This window comes from Semicossyphus pulcher, unplaced genomic scaffold (genome assembly GCF_022749685.1).
Source record: "Semicossyphus pulcher isolate SPU_LCO1_2020_fin unplaced genomic scaffold, fSemPul1.0.p SCAF_9, whole genome shotgun sequence".
Classification (NCBI taxonomy): Eukaryota; Metazoa; Chordata; class Actinopteri; order Labriformes; family Labridae; genus Semicossyphus; species Semicossyphus pulcher.
In genome coordinates, this window is record NW_027211770.1 from 15,545,867 (window position 1) to 15,568,581 (window position 22,715).

At 43.1% G+C, this 22,715-nt stretch overlaps 1 protein-coding gene across 2 annotated transcripts in view; it reads right to left on the minus strand.

Moving 5' to 3' along the window:
- Positions 1–825: 825 nt before the first annotated feature.
- Positions 826–22,715, minus strand: part of ptprub (protein tyrosine phosphatase receptor type Ub) — a 167,057-nt gene continuing 145,167 nt past the window's right edge. Inside the window, exons 19-30 of one of the 2 annotated variants that reach the window (XM_069657126.1) lie at positions 21,769–21,786; positions 20,303–20,339; positions 19,335–19,432; positions 16,180–16,296; positions 15,167–15,321; positions 13,879–14,014; positions 13,084–13,233; positions 10,661–10,975; positions 8,047–8,172; positions 6,145–6,302; positions 3,475–3,610; positions 826–3,360 (exon numbers count right to left, since the gene is read on the minus strand). In XM_069657126.1, coding sequence (XP_069513227.1) covers positions 3,298–3,360; positions 3,475–3,610; positions 6,145–6,302; positions 8,047–8,172; positions 10,661–10,975; positions 13,084–13,233; positions 13,879–14,014; positions 15,167–15,321; positions 16,180–16,296; positions 19,335–19,432; positions 20,303–20,339; positions 21,769–21,786 — 1,509 coding nt within the window. In that variant the 3' untranslated portion in view covers positions 826–3,297. The remainder of the gene's footprint in view (positions 3,361–3,474; positions 3,611–6,144; positions 6,303–8,046; positions 8,173–10,660; positions 10,976–13,083; positions 13,234–13,878; positions 14,015–15,166; positions 15,322–16,179; positions 16,297–19,334; positions 19,433–20,302; positions 20,340–21,768; positions 21,787–22,715) is intronic. The other variant, XM_069657127.1, reaches the window with a different exon arrangement.

Here is a 22,715-nt window from a genome sequence, read left to right on the forward strand (position 1 = left end):
TGAGGCCCGCAGAGAGAAGACAAAAACCAGACGGATCTTGGCCTTAGTGATAAGTTACCTCGCACTCTGCAGTCATTACACCGCCAGAATTAAATGATAAGATTCCAATTACCTGCTAATTTAAACCAGCGGTCAAATATGAGGAGCAAAGGATGATGGAGCCTGCCGCTGAGGATTCTAGGCTGTAATAGCTTTCTGTGGGTGAGGACGAAAAATGAGAAAATCTTGCAGGTATTGAATCAGGCGCTGTAAATGACCTGCCTCCTTAAAAAGCTCCTTATCTATAAAATGTAACATTTCTAATGTTGTTTTTTTCTTTACTAGATCTTAAAGTTTGTTTTTAAGATATTTTAATCCCTAAAAAATATAAAGTTTGTCTACCGAGCAGTGAGGGGGTCTTGTCCTCTAATTAATCCGCTTGTCCCTCTGCTAAACACTGGATCTGTTTGCAGGGCTGCTGCATTATTCAGCACATCTGTGGCTGAAAGAGGAAGTCTGCGGTCTGGAGTCACCTTACTCTAGGCGAAGCGAGAGCGATGGAGAAGGATGAGAGGGAGAAATGAAAGTGATGGAAGAGGAGTTGAGGGGAGGCGAGAGGAGGAGAGCGGGTGATGGTGGGGAAAGAAATAAAGTGAGAGATTAAAAAGAGGGCGAGAGATCAAATGGTGGATGTGGTTCAAGGCGAGGGGAGCTGCTAAAAGAACACATCCGTATGAGAAGCCGCAGGAGGGTCACAGGCTTATAGACAGGAAGTCCACGCCCAGCTGTCGGCTCTCCGCTTCTGCTGACAAACCAATTAGAAAAACCTCAATGGATCTTCTCGCCGTGTTTGCATTCTGGACAGAACATCCGATGATGAGACGACAACCACACATCTCTTTTTTTCCCCCTTGTTCTTTTATTGTTGTTATTCTTCAGAACAAACCCCCATCCTGACCCCAAAATACATCTGTCTTCTCTGTTTCGCTCTCATTAAATACACTTCTTTTTCCCCCACAAATACAATGGTCAAAAACACAGTAGTCATTTTCCGTCGGTTCATACAGAGACGCACAAGTGAAAGCTACGGGACTCTCGCGGCAGCTGCCACCGCTCGGAGAGAGTAAAAAGCTTTGGAATGGTAAAAGTACAATGCACTCACACGGGCGCGCCTTCTGGAAACACAGCGGCTGAAATAAAAGATGTCGATTTGGATCTTGTGAAATGGTTTGTGTGAAATGAAACGGATTCAAACGTGCGTCGACACACTGCTGGAATGAACACTCGGTTGGTTGTTAAAAGTTCTGGCAATAAAACTCACAAAATGGTCATTTACAACACATTCACCGTGGTGGTTATGTAGTGGTTACTTACTGTACGTCTTTACTCTCGGCAAACATATAGTATATTATTCACATAGTATTCACATAACATAATATACATCTGTATGTACACTTCCCCTTCCACCCTCCAGAAAAAGTGTCCAGGCACTTCCTCCAGCGATTCTGCGTCAGATCAACGACTACACCGAGCCTCCTCATGACTTCATCAAACACGAGCTGCTCTGTCAGTGAACCTGTGGGAGTCTGCTGACGTCCGTGTACTTTTAAGATTCCTCTCATATTCCTCCACCTGAACTCGACTGAGAGCTGCAAAAAGTAGCAGCAGAGTTCACCCGGCTGCCTCCTCTAAGAGTCTGCGGGCTTCAAGGTGTCTGTCCTTGTTTATTAGGGCAGGTCCGGGAGAGACGCCCTCCCTGAAAACCTGCACTTAAAGGCGTTTCAGGGGACGTGGTGGAGCATAGGATATTTTTAAGGGTAATAATGGAGGGTAGGGAAAGTATTTTCTTGGGTCTGGAGGAAAAAAGTAAAAAGGACTGCTTCCTGTGTGTGTTGGGGTGTTTTTAGCTGACGCAGATCTGTAGCTGACATGCTAACCTGCCATTATGTTCAATTGATGAGGCAATAACAGCTACAACAGTCTCCAGGCAATGGCCACTAAATAAAGAGGGTGCATCTTTCTTACTAAAGCTCCTGTTTAAAATACCAGTTATTTAAGAACCTAAAAATGAACACCAACGTAAAAACACTCGTATGTTCAGTGGTGAGAGGTGACTCATAGTAGCATATTTTCCTTCTGCTTAATCCTAATGCCCCTTTTTATTTATACATCTTTTTTTATACTACACCGCTCGGAACAGCAACTAATATTCATGTCAAATTGTCCGATCATCCCCCTGCCTGAAAGGGTTAATAGATTCTTGCGTGGACACGATTACAGCACAACCAAACGCCTCAGACAATAAGGACTAAAAGGAGACTGTGACGCAGCACTGGTGTCGACACTTCACCACAGCAATAATGGAACATCGTTTGTCACACCACCCTGCCATGTCAGTTTCCCCTCCTTCTTCTTCTTCTCTCTCGCTGGGTATAAAACACAATCACTTCAGAGCGCGGTACGTACTGAATGTTTGTAGGCATATATCGAGATGAAGCAGTACAACAAAGTAAAGAGAGGTTTCAAGTCAGTCAATGGGATTGGCACTGTGACAGGAATGAGACAGGAATCTCCCGCGGTGGCTCAGGGCCCAGCGCTGCGGTCCCTGCAAACGTCCACCTATAGCACACACGGTAATCCAGCACAGACGTTATGGCAAAATACAACACGTTTGCACGACTGTACAGTTTCTGCATCAATACTGTTGATCACGGGGCTCCTGTTTAAAATCTCTCGCTGCTGTTTGTACACCAGTATGACAACCTTCTGAGGAGTAAATCAGTCCTAGCATCGGAGAATAAGGCAGTTTATGGTATGGTAGATAAGTCATGCCACAACCACAGTGGACCGCTGTTGTATGTAGCTCTTAAGAGAGAGGAATAAGCTTCCACCTTTAGATTTATCTGTTGAAAGTCTGGAATTTCATCCAGCCGCGTTGCAGTTTGAGTGAAGAGATGAAACACAGCCGGGGTGACCCCTCGTCAGAACAGACAGGTCCGTTCTGTAGCGGGCAATTTTGTTTCGCTGCCACCAAAAACCTTCGACCAAAAAGAGCTGTAGTCCGGAGGCAGAGAGGACCGAGAAAAGCACAAAAAATATCAAAAGAGATAAACATCACCAACAAGGAGGAAATCACAGCTGTACATTAAAGGTTAAAAGTTAGAACCATGACCATGTTTTCTTTTTCCTCTCCTGCCTTTGCAGTCCTGTCAGTGCCGAGTCGGCAGGTCCAAACATGAAAGTAGAGGGGTCACCGGGTGGCCTCAAAATCCAATCTCCAGCGCGTGGGATACTGCCGCTGTGGTAAACATTTAGTTGCTATCTATCATCAAAGCAGTCCAAGTACTCCAGGACGAGGTCGTAGCAGAATCGATACTGGTCCTGCAGAAAAGCACAAGATTCAATTAAACTGTGAAACATGAGAATATCACAGAAACATTCTTGCCTTTTAAAAACACGTAGCTTTACTTATTTCATAGTAACTGACTCTCTTACCAGGGACTCCACCATGTTGGGTTTGCAGTTGCGTAGAGTTTTGACAGCGTAGAAGATGTCCACCATGTTCTGGTACTGGATCATCTCCAGGAGGATGTTGCAGGCACAGAAGGAGCCGCTGCGACCGCCACCGTTACTGCACAGGAGAAGAAAGGTGGTTTTATATCTTTTTCATTACAATGAGAATAACTGCAGTAACAGAACCAGGGCAAACAAGCAAAACATCCATGGTCGGGACATCTGCATTTGCAGTTGCAACCAGGATGAGGCAGCTTTTAGTTTCTACGCTCCTCAGCTGTGGAACGATCCAGCAGAGTACCTGAGGCTTTCTCCATCAGTGAGCTCCTTTAAAACTGTTTACCGCTGCGTTCCCATCACTTCTGATCGAATTTTAGTCTTTTAATTTATTTGATATTTATTTACTTTTAATTGATCTTATATTTTAATCTATGACTTAATTCTTTTAGCTTAATCAATATTTAATTACTTCTATATAATTTTAAAACAAAGAGGAAGGTTGGATATTGCAACAGTAAGAATCTGGGACTCCAGGGTCTGGGACCCAAGAGAATTCTGGGAAGTCTAAAAAAAAAATTTGAACTGACGAGTTATAATTAAAGAGAAAGAATTAAAGACTTAGGCCTAAAACAAAAGAGTTGTTTGCATTCAGCGATTCAGAAAGAAAAGGGTAGAATTAAACCAAAATGAACACAAAGGTTAAATAAACAAAATATTATTTTTGTGTGATTGTAACAACTCCAAGGGTTTGTAACCCTTACAGGAGAACAGGTGGTTCTGGGAATACCTTTTCCGGGTTTGGAACCCGCAGATAGAAAGTGCTCTGCTGAACACGACTAATAAGTTTAAATAACGAGTTAAACCTTAAAAGGCGTTTCTAATACTTTACGTGTTAGACAGCGTCCTTAGGGAAGTAAGCAGATTCTGTTGTAGTGTTGTGACCGGACCTGAACTTGTATCTTTATATATTTGGGGATTTTTCGGATCTATGTTTGCTTTGTGTCACATTTCTTTTAATCCAGGTGACACATAGGCTGACATGAATGCACATTTATGTTCCCCCCAGGATAAATTGTCATTCATATTATGATCCTCAGATATCAGCCTGTTAGCATTTCCTTGTGCACGTTAGCAGGCTGATGCTAGCATTTAGCTAAAAGTAACCTAAGTATATCTCCCCTGAGCCACTAGCATGACCGTAAATGCATCTAATTTTAATTTCTGTAATAATTAAAAGCCTTTGTGTTTAAAATATGCTATATTAATATGTCCCTTGGAAGCATTTAAGGTTAAGAAATGGACAAAATGATGCCATCCTAATCCTATAATTCTGCATTAACAGCAGAGTATGTACGGCTATTTTCAAAATAAACAAATACATCTCTGTCTCCGAAGGGAATAAGCCTCCTAATGTGTTTAAGTGGAAGACAATAACACAATATAAGCAGGACAGAAAATGTGTAATCTGATAACAGTGTTTTTGTGCTCACGCTATCTCATAAAAAACAACCATTTGATACAGTTCATGCAGCACGCGGGCGCAATATCTCGAGACAGAAATAGCAACATGAGAAAAGCTGCAAGGTAGAGAAAATTGAGAAATAACAGCCCGATGTGGCATTTCCTCCGAAAGATTGTCCTGGTCATCATAAATGAAAGGCAGTATCAATAAACCAGAGGAGGACAATCCACTTCCTGTCTCCTGGGACCAATGCAGGAGAGGTGGGCACGGCAGCCTCCGCAGCGTATACAAGCAATATTAAGGTAATCAATCGTCGTCAGTGCTTTGGCAGTCGCGGATTTACTGTAGTGAGAGCCATCGCATTTTGTATTAAGCCGTAATTGATTTGATCTCCATAATCTCTTTCCTGGTTGTCGTGGGTAACACTGTGTGACAGCGCTGAGTGATGTGCTTTCGGACGGGGGCGGTGGGGATAAACGTGTGATGGGTTGGCAATGAGCTGGACGCCACATTCATATTCATCAGCGGGTGTGCGCTCCGGGGGCTTAGGACAACAGAGGAGCGCACACCATCACACTCTGCACAACACCACTATTTGATTTTATATGTTACAAAATAATAATACTACTGTCATCGCACCAAACCCCATTCAAAAAAACACTGAAATAAGAGAGGACAAAGTCTCCGCCATCGGACAGTCAAACTATTACTTGTTTGTGTTTTGTTTGTTATGACTTCGGGCTGTTTGGGGTGTTATCTAGCTGTTATCATATTTTCTCATTCTATGTATAGTACATCAGTATGGCTCTATATTTGTATGGTGATTTCTGTACCATTTTTATTTGTCTTGTTCCCTGCTATGTTTTTATTTCAGGGCTTTATTGGGCGATGTCTCAGCCTTGTCATATCCTCTCACTTTATGCCTCCACCTTTTTTACTCATGCGCTCAGCAATAAAGGGTTTAAAAAAAGTCTGTCAACATCCATCAGATTCAGTCATGCTTTACCATGTTTTAACAGACATCTTTGTGATACTCCCCTCTGTGAATAAGCTTTCAGTTTAAAACACACTTTTAAATGTCACTCTTAAACAGCACCAATTCACCGCCTCTCAGAGAGTCTTATTTCTGCCTCGTCTCCTTCTCTTTTTAATTTACAGCACACGACGCATGTTGCAAACAGATTACTCACAGGCAGTGGACCACAGTGCGTCCCTCTCCACACTCCCTCTGCCACTTGTGCACTTGCGCCAGCAGGTTGAGGAAAGCCTTCTTGGAGTCGGGAACATCACGATATGCCGACCAACGCAGGAACTGGAACTGACACACCACCAGCTGGCCCTCTTGGAGCTTTAAATGCAACAGAAAACACGTGGAACATGAGTGTACGGTACTGTTGTGTTACATTTCCCGGTTGTTTCGGTATATTCTACGAGTGCCAGTTAACACCCGGGTTTGAGTGCTCCCCAGGCTGCGTGCTGGCACTCTGAGCTGTGCTCGCTCAGCACACTGACTCAGATATATGGGCTTGCAGGTGTAAGCGAAGCCCTGGCTGTGTGTGAAAGAGGTCCCTGTGTGTTCATAACCTTGTCCCGCAGAATCTCACCCAATACTTAAGGACCAGCGGAGAACTGTAAGTCATGCAAATTGGGCTGGCAGAGACACCAACGATGCATGGAGGAATTGCCTCAGCGGAGGTGGGATTTACACAATGTACTTTTTTTTTTACTGCTCTCAAACCCACACATACATATGCTTACAGTGCACTTCCTCTGACTTTTACTCCCTCTCCTTGTATATCATTGTCACACACAGGAAACATACACACTAATGCACTGAGAGAGGGGCAGAGAGAGGAAGTGTGTGATTTGATTTCTCCCATGCTGTGTTAACTTGCCCTCTCCTTGACTGCGGTGTGCGCCGAGTACAGAAAAAGGTGACACAGGTAGAAGGAGGAAGGAGGAGGTCAGTGGGAAAAAAAAAGGAGGTGAGGCTGCCAATCAAGACGGAAAGTTCTTGTCGCGCTGCCTCTAATGGCAGCAGGGGAAACGCCTTGCATACAGATTCCTTTAATAATTGGTTGACAGTGAATCCTGAGCAGAATGCATGCATGTGCTTATGCAAATCCCCCGGCGTCGACCATATCTGCATACACACAATCAACACTGGCTGAAGTGTTTGAGAGTGTGAAGTGAAAATAATTGTGTCATACATATGCACACATCTCGCAAAGAAAGTTGCAGAAGGACCCGACTGATGTCCCCTGTGCTCTCTTTACCCCGACAGAACTGTCACTTCCTATATTTAGCCTGTTTCATAAATCTCTGCATGCCAGGTACCTTTTTTATAATGTCTGACAATGTTTATGAACGTTACAGAAGAGGCTATGCTTGGCAGCCGGAGAAGTCCCCGCTTTAATATGCCAGCAGGCGCCTGAGAGGAGGGAAGACGCCTTTCGAGGTAATGACAAGAAGAAATTGAAAAAGGGAGAGACTGACCTTTATTGCATGCATGTCAATGGGCTCCTCCTGCATGTTTTCCGTTGAAAGTTCTTTAAATATGTATGACTCTTATGGGACCGTCTTGTGATAACAGTTGTGGTTCAGTTTTCTGGACCGCTGAGTATCAAAACAATGAGGTTGTAGCATGTATGATACGGTCTATGAATATGTTTATTAATGATCTGCCATAGTGCTCAGCACAAATACATCTCCAGGCAGCGTCTTTAATTTTGAGTGTATTTCTTTGACAGCCTCAGAGGCACACAGTAGAGTAGAGTCACTCTGTATGCATAGGAAAGCTAGATGGACATATTATCAACAATTCAGTGGCACAAACTGTGTAGAAATCAAGCATCCACTGCAGCGATTTACGGCAATTTTCCAGCCGAGTCAGTCTGAGTGCTTTGACGACTTGTGTCAGGTTTTTAGATGCACATTACAGCTGGAGCTTCTCAATGTACTGTAGGTAAAATGGCACATAGAGGATCACAGCTAATGCATTTGTAATGAGGTTAAAGTCGTCATTTGTGAAATACCAGCGAGTGGCACAACATGTCCCGTGCAGGTGTTTGGCTGAGAGCGCAGTGACTCACCCTCGTTACGTTCTTGACCCGGAACAGACGAGTAATGACATCCTCGTCGGCTGACATGGAGAGAAACTCCACTTCCATGGGCCCGTACTGCTGTAAACCCGGCTCCGGCCAGTATTGAACACACGGCTACAGGTGGAGGGGAGATCAAGGAGAGAGAGAGGAGAGGAGGAGAGGGGGTTTATGAGTGATTCAATGTGGCACATGCAGTACGTCATGCATTCATCAGTTCAGGGCAAAAACAACCTTTGCTCAAAGAAAAGCTTTAAGAATGAAACTGAGTCTGAACATGTGTGCAAACATGTAAAACAAAAAAACAGGATATAACACAAACGTTAGACACTATGGCAGCGATGTGTGTGCGTACACTGAGCAGAAGGTGTTGCACAGTGATGTTAATAAGGGGAGAGAGGCAGCCCGGGGAGAAAGGGATGTAATGTGCTTTGAGAGATTGCAACAAGAGGGAGACAGAGTACTCCAGTGCCTCGAATGAACTCTACTCCAGAGTTCATAACAAGATCTCGCAAAGAACAACTTCAAGAGGAGATAACTCAATTTTCAGCGAGACCTAAAAGGAACTGTGATGCAGCGGCTGAAACAAGACGGGAAACATTAAAAGGGACGTGGCTGAAAAGTGGGATTGAACACAGGTACCTACAATGTCTTTCTTCAGACTACACAGGGTGTTACAGAAGTGCATGCTGGGAAGCCATCAGTGATTAATTTCTCATTTTAATGAGCGCATCATACATAATGACCCAAGATAATTAGTTTATATTGTTCCGCAGTTACAAAGCCTGTCAAGGTACTTAAAGGTCATTGAATTACTGTGAAAACTGTCAGCAGTGACCCTAATGCAAGAAGAGCATGACACAAGAGAGAATGACTCTAGTTTGTAGGGTGAATCAGTTTATTTATAGGTATCCGGATTTTTTAACTGTTTTTGCTGTTATTATGTTTTAATTGGTGGTTTGTACCATCCACATTGTGAGCTCTATAGACGAAACACTGACGGAAATCAGGACTTATTTTACAACCATCCCAGGTAGACAAAAGTATATTCATAATTAAGAGAAAGCACCTGCTTTCTGAGGCTGTTATACATATTTCAAATGGTTAATATTTATAATTTGACTCTGCAAAGCTTGTAAATCTTGCATTTATGCCCAAAAACCAAAATCTACATTCTGCATAAGCGATTATCTTACAAATCCCCTGCTTTGTGATTCATGTAAGATTATACATAAGCACTTAAAACTGCCCTTCTGAGAGAAAGCTGATGTTACCTAATGAGCAGTGCAGAAGTCTGAGCATTTGATACGATAAAATGTTTTTGTTTAGAGGTTCAGGAATCAATTGGCTTTTATCCCTTCTTGCAGTCAGCGTCCCTGAGTGGCGTTCCACAAAGACCCGTTCTGGGACCACTGCTATTCTCTTCTCTTTTCATGTTTTCATTTGGCTACTTTGAAAGACAGCAAAACATTCCTTATGTCTTTCAGTAATTATGCTGATGATTAAGCCGTACCTGCCCCAAAAGGGTTGAATTATTCAGCAGCTTTGTCATCTCTGCGCAGCTGTTTGTCAGCCATTAAGGACTGGACGCCTGCCAATCTCCTTCAGCTAAACTCCAACAAAGCTGAGATGTTAATTATTGGCTGAACACTTACCTTGTAAAGTTGTGCCAGCTTCTGGCTCTTTAACAGAGTATGTTGTTCCTTCGGCTAAAAATCTGGGAGTTACATTTGATCTCACTGAGTCTTAATCTGGAGCCCTACATCATTTAACCAGGAAATGTAAGGGTTAGCTTAACAGTTAGCTGCCTGATTCGTGACAAAAACTAAGATATGAAGACATTTGCATATTTGCCGATACTAGGAACAGACTTTAGGATGCTTTGCTATCTTTTAAAGCCATTATCATTATGGCACCATATGTGATAGAGCCCTCATTTACCAGATCATGCATTGCTGTTAGAGCTCCGACTGCATGGAACAGCTTTCCATAGCGCCTCAGGATGGGACGAGCTTTAACTACTTTAAAATCTCCACTTAAAAACGAATTTATGACATCCATTTAATTATTTGTTCTTTGTGTTCCTTTGTGTTTTAATTAAATCTTGAGCTTGAATCTTGTGTTACGCTCCTGCTCATTATTGCAGCTATTATTGTAAGTGTCAAAGAGAGAACAGAGTGTATTGCAGTGCAGAAAAGAGCATATGCTCATAAGAAAAAGTGGGACGCCAACAAAAAGAACCCTGAGATGTGGCTGGAGGGTAATGCAAGCCTATTCTCCAGAGATGTAACTTTAGGAGGGGAAGGAAAAACTGGGGCGGGTGTTATCTAGCTGTGCCTTGAGATCAATGTGGTCAGGGATCAAAGCACGACAAAATGGCATGAAGGAACTAATCCTGAGCACAGAGAGATAGTGAAAAAGTGAAGGCGGGGTATGTCAGGAAAAGTCTCAAGTAAAGTTCAGATAACCTCAAGGCTGAAAGTAAAAACTCTTACAGCAAACAGTGGCGGCTGTGTGAGTGAACTCAAGACATTCACTACGTCTATTTTCTCATAGTGTCAACCAATCAATGGCAATAAAACAGTATATAACACTTTGACCTTACCCAGGCAGAGTTGGACTGGTTGAGTTGGTTGAGCATGACCACGGCTGTGCAGCCGTAGTCGAAGACCAACCTCCAGAAGTCGGCCGTGGTGCCCGGCAGAGGGTGAGGGGTCACAATGAAAGCCGCTTGCCGGTGGAAGCTGTCGGCGAGAGCGGCGTTGATGTAATTGTTGCTTTCCCCCTCTGTCGTAACCAAGAAGGCCAGGGCGCGATCAGGCGGCAGAACGTCCATGCTGCGGTTCTTCTCTCGGTTTCTGGGCAACAGAGCGATGCTGCACTCTTCCACATCCAGGTGTGGAGTCACAGAGTTGAGCGTCTGTGAAAAAAAGAATGTTCGAGAGGTGAGATGAGAGCGAGAGGAGGTGGAATGAAAATCGAACGGAGCATTTAAAAGATGGAAGGCTTGAAGAGCGGTGAGACGGAGCGCAGGAGTCAAAGATGGAGGAGGAGGAGGAGGAGGAAGTGAATCAGGCAGAAGGAGGGAGGACTGACACGCAGAAGAATCTAATACGTTTAATTGTAAGAATCTTAAGTAATCCGAACATCATGTTGACAAACTGAATGAGGAAATCTTGCATACAAATTTTTCTTTGATGAACTCTCTGCTCTCTCGTTTAGCCGTAACTATATTTGGATCATTAATACACAGCATCAATAATAGATCTAGACTTGCTGATCCCAGTACCACCAGTTGGCTGTTTGCTGTCAGAGTAAAAGGCTAACACAGAGTTCACTGCGCGGGCGAGTTCATAGAAGCTTTAAAAGATCAAAGCACAGACATGTAACATTCTCCTTAAGAGGAAGTGAGAGAACAATTCCATATTATTTCGCATCTCTGAGCAGTAGATCTCTGATAACTGATATGTAGAGTGTAAGGTAAGACCGCATAAATTCAAAGGATGGAGCATGGTCCTTTTCCACTTTTACTTTGAAATGCTAAACCTGGAATCAATGCGGCTGCCGGCTGAACAGCACAGCAGAGGGAGGTGGATGGGGCAGGTGAAGCATGTGGGAACACAGCTGGCTCTCCTCTCTCCTCATCAACATCTAATAAAATGTTCTGAGAGCGCATTCCCACAAAGCAGCAGGCACAGGATTTCAATGACAGTCACAGGGTATCAAAAGGGAAGGGAATAGCACATGCCGCACATATGCACACAAGCACGCATTTATGGATGCACGCACGACCATTAGTCTACTTCTCTCTGTTGATTTCAAAATGTCTGCGCTGTGGAGGACTTCATTTCCACAACAGAGGAGGTGCAGTCTTTGCTTATTGTTTATGTGGCTGTCTGAATAGCAAACAGCCTGCTTAATGCACAGTGCAGGCCAGAATATATGCAAAACATATATGCAAATATAATACAATTCATCATGTTAACAATGGATCATCGGTATGGTTCCCTTTCTATGCAAACCATTGGCATTAAAACACCAACAGCCTTTAATAGGGCGACTGCATTACTGTTAGTATTAGTGGTAGTACTAGTTCAAGCGGTTCTACTTCTAGGGAGGAATTCACTAAAGGATCGCGTGGCTTTTGCACCGGCTGAACCCGTGCAAGTGACACAAAAAGACTACGCCTCATTCTGGAAGCACAGGCAGAGGGTTGAATGCACCCCAAAGTAGGCTGCAGAGCAAACTGTGCTCTGGTCGTTTGCACGTATTTACATAAGACAATATGCAGACATACTGGGAAAATTGTTCTGGAGCTGTTACGCATGGCGGGGATTATTATATCTGGAAGAGCATCTATATCTACGCTTGTTTAAAATAATGAAGCTGCATTACAGTTAAACTCCCCGCTCATCGTCGATCTGTGCATGGAGTTGAGATCGGTCAGTGTGTGCTCAACGCGCAGCAGAGAGTCGAGGTGCAGACAGCTTACACACAAAACAAGAGCAAACTGCACGGACCTGCGAAACTGTATGGGTGCTTGAATATCGTCAGTGCAATTTGCTTTATGAATCGGACCTTAAGTCGGAGCAGATAGCGAGTGCAAATAATGTGCAATTTATGGAGCTATCAGCGGCCGCAATTCATCCTTAGTGAATTCTCTCCCGAGTATTAATGGTAGCAGCGTAGGTATGTGCAGGGTGTTATCAAAATGTATCAATGGAGGTTGATAATCATTAGTTACATCATAGTGGCGTTCATAGTAGACAGCAGTATGCGTTGTATTAGTAGAGGTGATGGAAACAGTATTATATGGTTGTTAATGTAGCATTAAAATGCTAGAAGGCTCCATTAGAGTAAATGTGAAACTTTAGTTGAATATATTTAATACATGCCATTATAAATGCTAATTACAGTGTGTGGGCTGTGTAATTCAGAATATGTGTCTGCATGTTCTGTGTTTCAGTGGCTGCATATTTTAACTAAATGAAACTGTGCTTAGTAATGGACCGAGGTCACGACGCTGACCTGAAACTCCTCCCGGAGCTGAGAGGAATTACTCTGCGAGTCCACCCGCAGCATCTCTTTGTATGTGACCGCAAACTCGTTCACCAAGATGGCCGTCTCTCCGCACAGACAGGCCTCCAGAATGGCGTCGTGGATGAAGATGTACTGCTCCTAAAGGGACCATAGAGTACATGATTAAGAGCTGTGTATGTGCACACGTGGGACTGAATATGTACTCTAAGATACAATCTGAAAGTTTGTTCAAAGTCAGAGAGGCATGTTAATAACATATGTAGATTCCTCATAACCTTCTCATCTTGTTCTGAATCAAACATGTGCTTAATGTTGGTTGTGGATCAAAGCTGCAGGAGAATAAAGAAAAAATATTTCTAAACAAACACATGGGCTTTGCATCAATTAGAGCACCCCTGCCAATAAGTACAAATGTAATAAACAGCTAAGTCAATGTTGGATTTACATAATAAGGGCTGGATATGCAAATTATCTCCACATCTAAAGAACAGCACGTGCCTACGCAGCACACTGAGAGACAATGTGAGTCTTTTCTCTCAAACTATTGCAATGACCTTTACATAAGTCCCAGAGGGGGAGTATGATAATACACCCCCCCACCCCCCTCGCTCTTTGAATTTCCAAACAACAGGAGGGAAAACAAATGTTTAAAAGCCTAATTCTTCAGAAGTTATTCAGTGTTACTATGTGACAGTCATTGATATAACCTTCTTATTGTGTGCAGGAAACGTGAGATATTTGACTTGAATATGAAACCGTTCCCCGGCTGCACGTTGACCTCACCTCTGTCTGGATCATATTGATGCGTCGTGAGCAGAGCGTTTTCACACAGTTGTAGATGTCCACCACGCCTTCGCATTCGGCCATGTCCAACATGACATCGAGCACGATGTAGCAGCCGGTGCGGCCTGCCCCCACACTGGAACACAAAGGACATCTTTCATGAGGAGTCGTGCAGGGTTGCAAAGCATTAAATCATCAGACTTCTGAGTTAGTAAAAATGTTCTTTTTTTTTTTAGGACACAGCACGTCTGCTCAGGAGAACAAGCTTTTAACACTACAGGAAGTGTTAAACAATGTTAGAGTCTGCAGGACTGCTACAACATACAAGGACAATCAAGTCTGCTATGCTAGCGCTAGTGGTCAGTGTGTAAGCTAGGCTACACTGTGCTACATATTATTACACTATTATCTTGAAGTGTGTGACTAGAGCTTTATTTGTAATTACTGATAATTTGTCTTTTTTTCACTGCATTATGTTTTGGCTGTTCCAACACTCCTGTGGTTTTGTTTCAGTCTGTTTATTCAAATGCAACCAAGAGAATACTGTACACAAGTTAATGAAGACACACTTAATCATTATCTTGCCTGGAGTTAGGTTTAATATCACTCTCAAGCCTGTACAGTAAAAGTAAAGCAACAACCAGTAGCATCTTAGCTTAGCTTAGTATAAGGACTTGAAACAGAAGGACATAGTTAGCTCGGCTGCATCCAAAGATCCTGTGAGGTATTATGTATACCGAATACCAGCTATGAATATTCAGAATATGCTATTTTAGTAAAACTATGACTGCTTTATCAATTAAATATTTGATTTCCTTAATAATTAAAAGTTATGTTTCCTCAAATATCTATCACAGTCAAGCTTTGCCTGTCGAGTCTTAATCTAACATCTTGGTTGTTTCTCTTCTGATGAATCACAGAAACAAGGCATAGTATGTTGAAAATTGTTGTTAAAGAACACATTTTTGCAGCACTCTGTTTAGCTAACTTTACCCATTCATTCTGTGAGAAGTAGCTCTTGTTTCAAGGGTTTTTAAAGAGAAGCTGCTTAGCTAGCAGGGCTAAAGCAAAATAGCATAAAAAAGCTAATAGCTACCTCCATCGATCATGTGACCCTCACTTTGCACACTAGCGGTCCTCTGTCTTCCAAAACAAAATGCTATCTAGTTATTAACAATAACTTGTCATACTCTGAAAAAATGACACTCATATTTACAAAAAAAAGCAACTGCTGGTTTGGTTTGAAAGCACTGCAGGTAGCGGCAGTTGCTAAGCTACACATGACTACCTGCAGTGGACCACAACAGGGCCAGCGTCAGGAGGTGTAGAAGCTTTCACTCTTCGTATAAAGGCCAACAGACCGGTGGCGTGATAGGGCACGCCGTGCTCAGGCCAGGATGTGAAGTGGAACTGACGCACCTCGTGCTTGGTCGAATATCCTCTCTGTCACACAAACACAGCACACATTAGCATTACATGGAAAACATTACAGTTAAATGGCATTCACTCTAACTGTAGTAGCCTACAGGGCATTTTCTTCATCCATGACGTGCTCCCATCTATTAAACGACATTCCCCCTCCGTGATAGATGTGACTGATTTTTTAGTTCAGTGTAGGGACAAGCAGGACATTATTTACGTGGGGTGCTAGCTCTTCTTGGACAGTAAGGCCTCTGGGCATCACATGCTCGCGAACTGCAGAGTGACAGGCACGCAGAAAGGAATTACTGAGGCTCTCTGAGCTCGGGGAGAGCTGGGAGGTTTCTCCTCTCTACTGGGAGGCTGCTGCAGTCACACAGCAATTTCTTCGTCTGTACAGCGATGACAAAGTAAAGCAACGCAAAGCAAAGATTTGTTGAAGAGAGAAATCCAAAAAAGGAAATAAAAAAAGAGCCATGAAAAACAAGCTGTCACCAGCTTCTAAATTTGTGCCGATTTGAATAAGCAGCAGCAGCAGCGTGTGCCTGTGGAGAGCGAATGTGACAGTGTGATGATAACGCTGTTTTTGTGCCACTGTCAACAGCAGCGCCGCTCTGAGCCCCTCCAATGAGAGATCCCCAGGAGATTGACAAGATGAAGGCCATCCGGGGCACAACACTGTAACAGCTATGTTGAAGAGACGGCAGGGGCATTCACACGGCTACTAGTGTTACTTCCTCTCAGTTTAACATGAGGCCCTCTACCCAGCAGCAGTAAGTCCTGTCGAGTATCTAAGCCGTACTTCTAATTTCAAGAACATCATAACAAGTGTTAACAAATGCAAAGAAGGGTAGACAACATGTAAATGGTAGATACACTCACCCTCTCCAAGGCAAAGGTGCGAACTGTGTATTCAGCCAGCGTTTCTGTCTTCAGCAGCGTGATTTTGATGTCGCCGTACATCTCGCTGTCATCAGGCCAGTATTTACAGCATTTCACCTGTTTTAAAAACAGTGAAGCAACAGAGTGAAACCTCCGGCTGACATGTGTGGACAATCTGCAAAACTGAAGTTCATGTAACATAAATAAATCTGTTTGATAGAGAAGGCTTGTGAAGGTTGAATCTCTATTTTATTTATCCAGCAAAACAATGCTCTACTGTACACACAGTATGCTCCAATCTCCTGATATTAAAGCGCCTGTGCAGAGTTTTTTGATGGTTATGAAACAGACTGAAATTAATTCTCTCTATGACCTACAAAAGCAAACCAGACCATCAGCGACAAGATTGATTATTTCTATGTAGTTATTTTTAATGCCTGAAACTGCTGGTGGGGAGTAGGTGTCAGAGGAAGCAATTAACTGCACGCTGCCTTTGTTTACCTTTTCCAAGGCAAAAACTTAAAGTTAGTGATACATATGACGGTTAAACAAAGCGGGATGAGATTTTTTGTTAAAAACCACCACTTAAGCAGGTACAGGACAAAATCAGCAGAGAGATGAGAGGTACGGCTTTGTCCACAGGGGGCGCCAAAATTAACACAAACCAAAAGTTCCTCACAGGTGCTTTGAGGATAACCAAACAAGAAGTTTCCATACTTGAATAAAATTTTGGATTTTCTTAATAAAAAAATCTGTTCATTGACAGAAAAAGTATCCAGAGAACTAAAACCTAGATCCTCATTCTAAGCGCTCCTTTATAAGGAGCTGTTCTCCCCTCTCTTTGCCAAAATGAATCTTTAAATGTGGATCTAAGGCCAGAGACCAAAAGAATAACTTCTATAAATAAAATATAAATGTGCTGCAAGGTCAAGGTAAAACTGTTGAACAAGTGACACTAGATGATCTGTCCTATAAAGTGTAAATGGTGACAGCTAGCAGGTTTAACTCAGGGTTCATTAGACCTTTCCTGAGGCCAGTTTTGGATTCTCAGAAAGCCCTTTTCCTCCCATTTGAATCGAAGCATTAAATTAAGCGTGAAGGACGACACTTTACTTTAGGAAATCATCTGAAAAAATAATTTTTCAGCAAACAAGATCAAATAGAACCCGTGCCATTTAAATTCAGAATTATGCGATTATAATATAAATAGTCATTTGTTAGTTTAACTAGAACAGAGGAATATCGGTGTGGCATTTACTGAGTTGGGAGCGTGCAGAGGTTACGCTGCGGAGAGAACAAAAACAACCTGTTCCTCTGCAGATATTTCATCTCTGAGGGCAAAGAAAAGAAAGGCACAATAATCACATAATGGTGGGAAGCATAATGAACAGAAGGGCAGCAATCTTTTGCACTAACACCAGGCACAAAGCAGGCAATTTTTTTTTATTTAATGGAGGTGTTATTTGGATTCAGCCGCACAGACCAGTCCTCGTTTGTTGACTGTTCCCAGAATTGTTAGGATGGAGAACTAAATTGGATGTAGGAGAACTGCAGCTAGAAAAATGGTGTCATTTTAACCATGCACTGAGGTAATATGTTTCTCTTGCCTAGACTGAAAGGGATGGGGTGCTTAGTGCAGAATTTATATACTAGGGGTATTTATGTGAGCTGGAAAATAGCAGAACTACAGAACAGCCATTAAAGCTGCGTAGTCTTACAGTGTGTATGTGAAGTTAGCCGCCATAGATATGTGGATCAGACGACACTTTCACACGTCTCAGGTACTTTATGGCACATTTTATAGACTCTATAATCATTCAAGTCATGATGCAAATTTCTATAAAACACCATCACAATTTCAGGATGTTTTCAAACCTCACAAATAAGGGACAACACGTGTAATGATCCTATAAAATGTGTGTGTTCAATGAATAGTACTCAAAGACTTTGTGTAGCCTTTCCTGTGGTTTTGATGCTCTCTGTTATTCAATTGCAATTCTGAAGGTTCATGGGAAAAGATTTATTCAATATCTTGTTTGCAATTATTTTTGATGCAAACAAACAAAACATAAAGCTACATCTAATAGCTACTTTACTTAGCTTAGCTTAGCATAAAGACTTGAAACAGAAGGAATTAGCTAGCTTGGCTGTTTAATCAGTTTAAGAAAAGGGTGCCGGGACATGTGGATTTTATAGCTGTAAATTTACACAGAGCTAGCTCTTTGAAGTATTTGTGTTAAGCTAACCAACTGCTGGCTGTACCTGCATACTTAAAGATGTTATCTCGAAGATTTCAGTTTCGTTCTCTTTGGCGGCACCTATGGCAATTAACGGTAATTGCGGAGGGACTTCCCAGTTTAACCGGACGTCCACGGTGGGCTCCGGTTGTAACTCTTGATTTTCCTCTCTGACGGTCGCTTTCCTTTTTAGACTGTTTGCCTTCATCTGAGCGTCGAATTTGTTTCTTTTTCTTTGGATTTTCACTTATTGTTGAAGTTGTATCTGTAGTCATCGATCTTTTCTTTGTTTGTTCAGCCATAGTAGATTACTGTTTACTCGCAACACTTGCAGAGACCGGAAAAGCAGCCGCTTAGCTCCGCCTACCCTCTCTGGCAGACCAACCACTACTGGCTGATGGAAAACGCGTCACTAACTGGGCGCCGCTTGTGACTCTTTCCACCAAAGTCGCCACAGACACCCAGTCTGTAATACTGCAAATGCAAAGGCTTTCATCAGTGGGCCATCGGCTCAATCACCACTGTGTTACCTCATTCGGTGATAGATAGTGACTTAACAGACATTTATTTAAGTGAAAATCTTCGAGATTATTACTTTAACAGATAGTGGACATTTAAAGTAGTGTCCTTCTCTCCTGTAACGTTCAGATTATAACTATATATATGAGCAGATTTCCAAAAATGTTGACTATTTTTTTAAATTGAGCGCACTGCTGCAGGTGCAGCTTGTGGTTTGTGCTTTCACATAAATGCAGGGCTACTATCTACACCTAAATGAGCAGCTTTTAGGCTGTCAGTCAACATTCTGTGAGATCTATACTTATGAAACACATGATAGCCTTTCTGTATGTTCCCTTATGGAGTATGCAGGATGGGTTGTAACAGAGGGTGGGGTGGGGAGGGGTGCACATCACTTACCCTGCCAACCTCCACCAGCTTAGTGATCATGACGATGCTGAAACAATTTTCCTGCCACACCATCCTCCAGAAATCATACAGAGTCTCCTGCTTGGGTCCTGGTGGGAAGAAGGAGAAGAGACAGAATCAAAGCCCGTGCTCTCAATAAGAGAGTCCTCGCTGTTGTGGAATCTCATATTAATGCGACGTAAGTGTCCTTCCTCAGACGACAGGGTACTGATCTCTCAAGATTGTGCCGTTATTGAGAATTCCAGGCAGGAGGGAAAAAGGGGCGCCGGGTGACAAAACCACAGCCGTGGCTGATGATGAAAGCCTGGAGGACCATCAGTCATTCATTGTCATCTGAGGAGGAGACGTTTAGGAGGCGAGATACAAGTTTAAAACAAGGATCACGTAGGAAAGAAACGCTCAGAGAGACAATAACACTGCTGACGTCTTTTTTTTTTTTTCCTCTCCTGCATGTTTCATTTCTCCGTCTCTCTTACAGGGGGAGAAGGAGGAGGTGCTGGTGCAAGATAAGCAGAAGAGCAGACCTTGAGTGACTTTGTGACGGGTGCTCCCTGGAAACTGACACTCCTCCGGGTAAAGAAACAGCAGTGGGGGGATTTTAAACAGAAGCGCAAAGTCCATCCAAACAAGCGAGCTTGTATTTGAGCGATGGAGGACGAACTTAAAGAATCCCTTTCCAATAATGACACCCCGCATGCCACTAAGATGGAGGAGCTATAATTAAGGTGCTTAATAATTCACCCTCTCTAATAACGAATGAACAGCCGACACAGGTTTGTAGTCACAACATCGCCTTTGGATTTGCTCGAGAGATGCTTTTGGACAGAGCATGAGAGGGCTCATTGGCTGGATCATCATCCATTTATTACACCTCCGCAAAAGGTACTCACCTTCCTGCACGCACACACACAAACACACACACACACGAACACACACTACAGCCTTGCCGGGATACTCACCCTGAGTGGCGATGAAGTGGTTGGATCGATGGTAGCCCTGAAAGAGAGAAGAAGGATGACATGCTGAGTAAGCCATCTGCGCCTCAGGCACAGCTGTACGGGAGGGTGTCTCTCTTGCCTCACCCTTTCCCCTCCCCTTTCGTCTCTGCATGCTGACCCGCTCTAAAGTGAATTTGTTGTATAATTTTGCAGCTCCGTCTGACCTATTTCGGACTGCAAAGCACCTTTTGTGCCCTCAGAGACTCGGCTGAGTAAGGAGCAGTCGAGGCAACACGGTAAATAGATTATCTTTACAAACTGCTGATAAATCTCTGAAATGTGAGACGGAGCAGCTGGCTGATCAATGGCTGAATCCGCGTGAAACTTAAAGAGAGATCTGTCCCATAAAAGCAAATCAATTTCCATTGACGATGCGATACAGACGATATCGAGGAGGATGAACTCACAAAGCAAACCCACATTTATTTCCCCCGCAGAAAACATCCTCCTTCGATTCTTCCACTCATGTTAAATAAATGGAAGAACATCTTGAACAGGATTCACAAAATCATGACTAAAATGTTTTCAAGGCAAAACTCTGATGTGTGCGGTGAAGCATTCTGAGATCCTTCATATCAAAGCGCGGGGCAGCCTTTGATACAGATGGCAGACATTTCCACACGGTGAGTATGAGGTGAATATGGATGAACGATGAGATGTCACCTCTACAGCCTTCAGGGGAATAAACGGGACAAAGACCACCTGAGGGACTTTGAAGCACGAACACTTAGAAGGCGGGGAAACTGTTCAAAGAAAGTGCTCCTGATTATAAGTGCTGCCTTTCCAAGCTTTCAGGTAAAGGAGACACCTGTCGAAAAGACACATCACCTTGGACGTGTTGGTTTCAGTTTGAGACGAGGAGCTGGCAGGATTATAGATCCTGTTATTACCTCACATGACTCTGTGGAGAGGCAAACCAGGACTTAAATGATCTAAATAAATACATTTTTATCTCCTAAATATGTCGAGTTTCTCACACTGATGATTTAATGCATCCAGTCACATAAGCACGGATATGTTTGAAATGGAGATGGATGACCAGTGCTGTGAGGCCTGCTATCCACAATTCCTCTGGCTCTGGCCGAACACCATCAGCACTATCAAAGCTACCACTCCTCCACTTAACATGGTCACTATAGCAACTAAACTTCCAGAGTCTTGGCCACTTAAGAGAGATAACAAAGACAGCAGGGTCTCTCTACCCGGGGAGGACGCATCTCCTCGTGTTCGTTTCAAATCATTAGCTAAAAGGACATGTTTTCTTTTTTATTTTGTTTGTCGAATGTGCACAAACTTGAAACACACTGACCTTTGAGCATTTGTGGATAGAGGATAGTGGAAAGAGAAGAGGGAAGTGGGTTTAGAAGAGAGGGGAAGAGCAAAAATAGAGCGATGGCAGGCAGAAGAACGAGCAGTGAAGTACTTACTTCCCTGTTTATCCGAATCTACAGGGTCCAAGGTCGAGGAAGTGGGGAAGGGGAGTAGAAAAAGAAGACATATAGGCTAGTTAATGAAAGAAGCTTTTGGTAAGTAGGAGTTATGGTTACAGACAGGTGGGGAGAAGTGTGTGTGTGCATGTGTGTGTGTGTGTGCATGCTTTAGGTAATAGAGTACTCCATTTTTTGAGGGGGGGGGGGCATTTCTTACTCCAATCTATTTCATGTTTTTCCAAATCAAAATTACATTTAGATTATTTACTGTGATGTTTGTTTTGGGTGTTTTCTATGAAAGAAAGTAGAGAGAGAGAGTCTGCTATGTTTCCCATGTATTGTGCTGCTAGTTGGAAAATGAGGCAGGATCACTGTTTCAGAAGTCCAAACAGTCTTTGCATTTCATTTCATGTTTAAAGTGTAGTAAGTGCACACTACATGACTCACCTATGCCCAAGAAAACTTGGTTTCTCATTTTTAAAGAGCCTCACCTGTCTATTTAGCATTAAAATAAATGTCTTTTTATTCCACACTTTCATCTTCCTTTTCAAACCCCGGTGCCAAAAGCAGCTAACAAACAACTCAACCGCTGATCTACAGCCATCCATTATCTATACCGCTTGTCCTGTTCAGGGTCGCGGGGGGCTGGAGCCTATCCCAGCTGTCATTGGGCTAGAAGCGAGGTGCGAGGACTGATCGGCAGTCAAGCCTAACGGAGTACCTGGAGGAAACCCAGGAGGCATGAAAACTCCCACTTTGTCTGAACCGGGATTCAAACTAGAAACCTTCTAGTTGTGAGGCAACAGCGCTAACCACTGCACCACCGTGCCAACTTTTTGATTGGATAGCCGTGTGTGTTATGCTAGTAGCGGCTAATGTAGCCTCGAGCCGCTATCCTCAGGAGGTCTGGTAAGCTCACGTCCTTCTATCTCCAAATCCCAAGG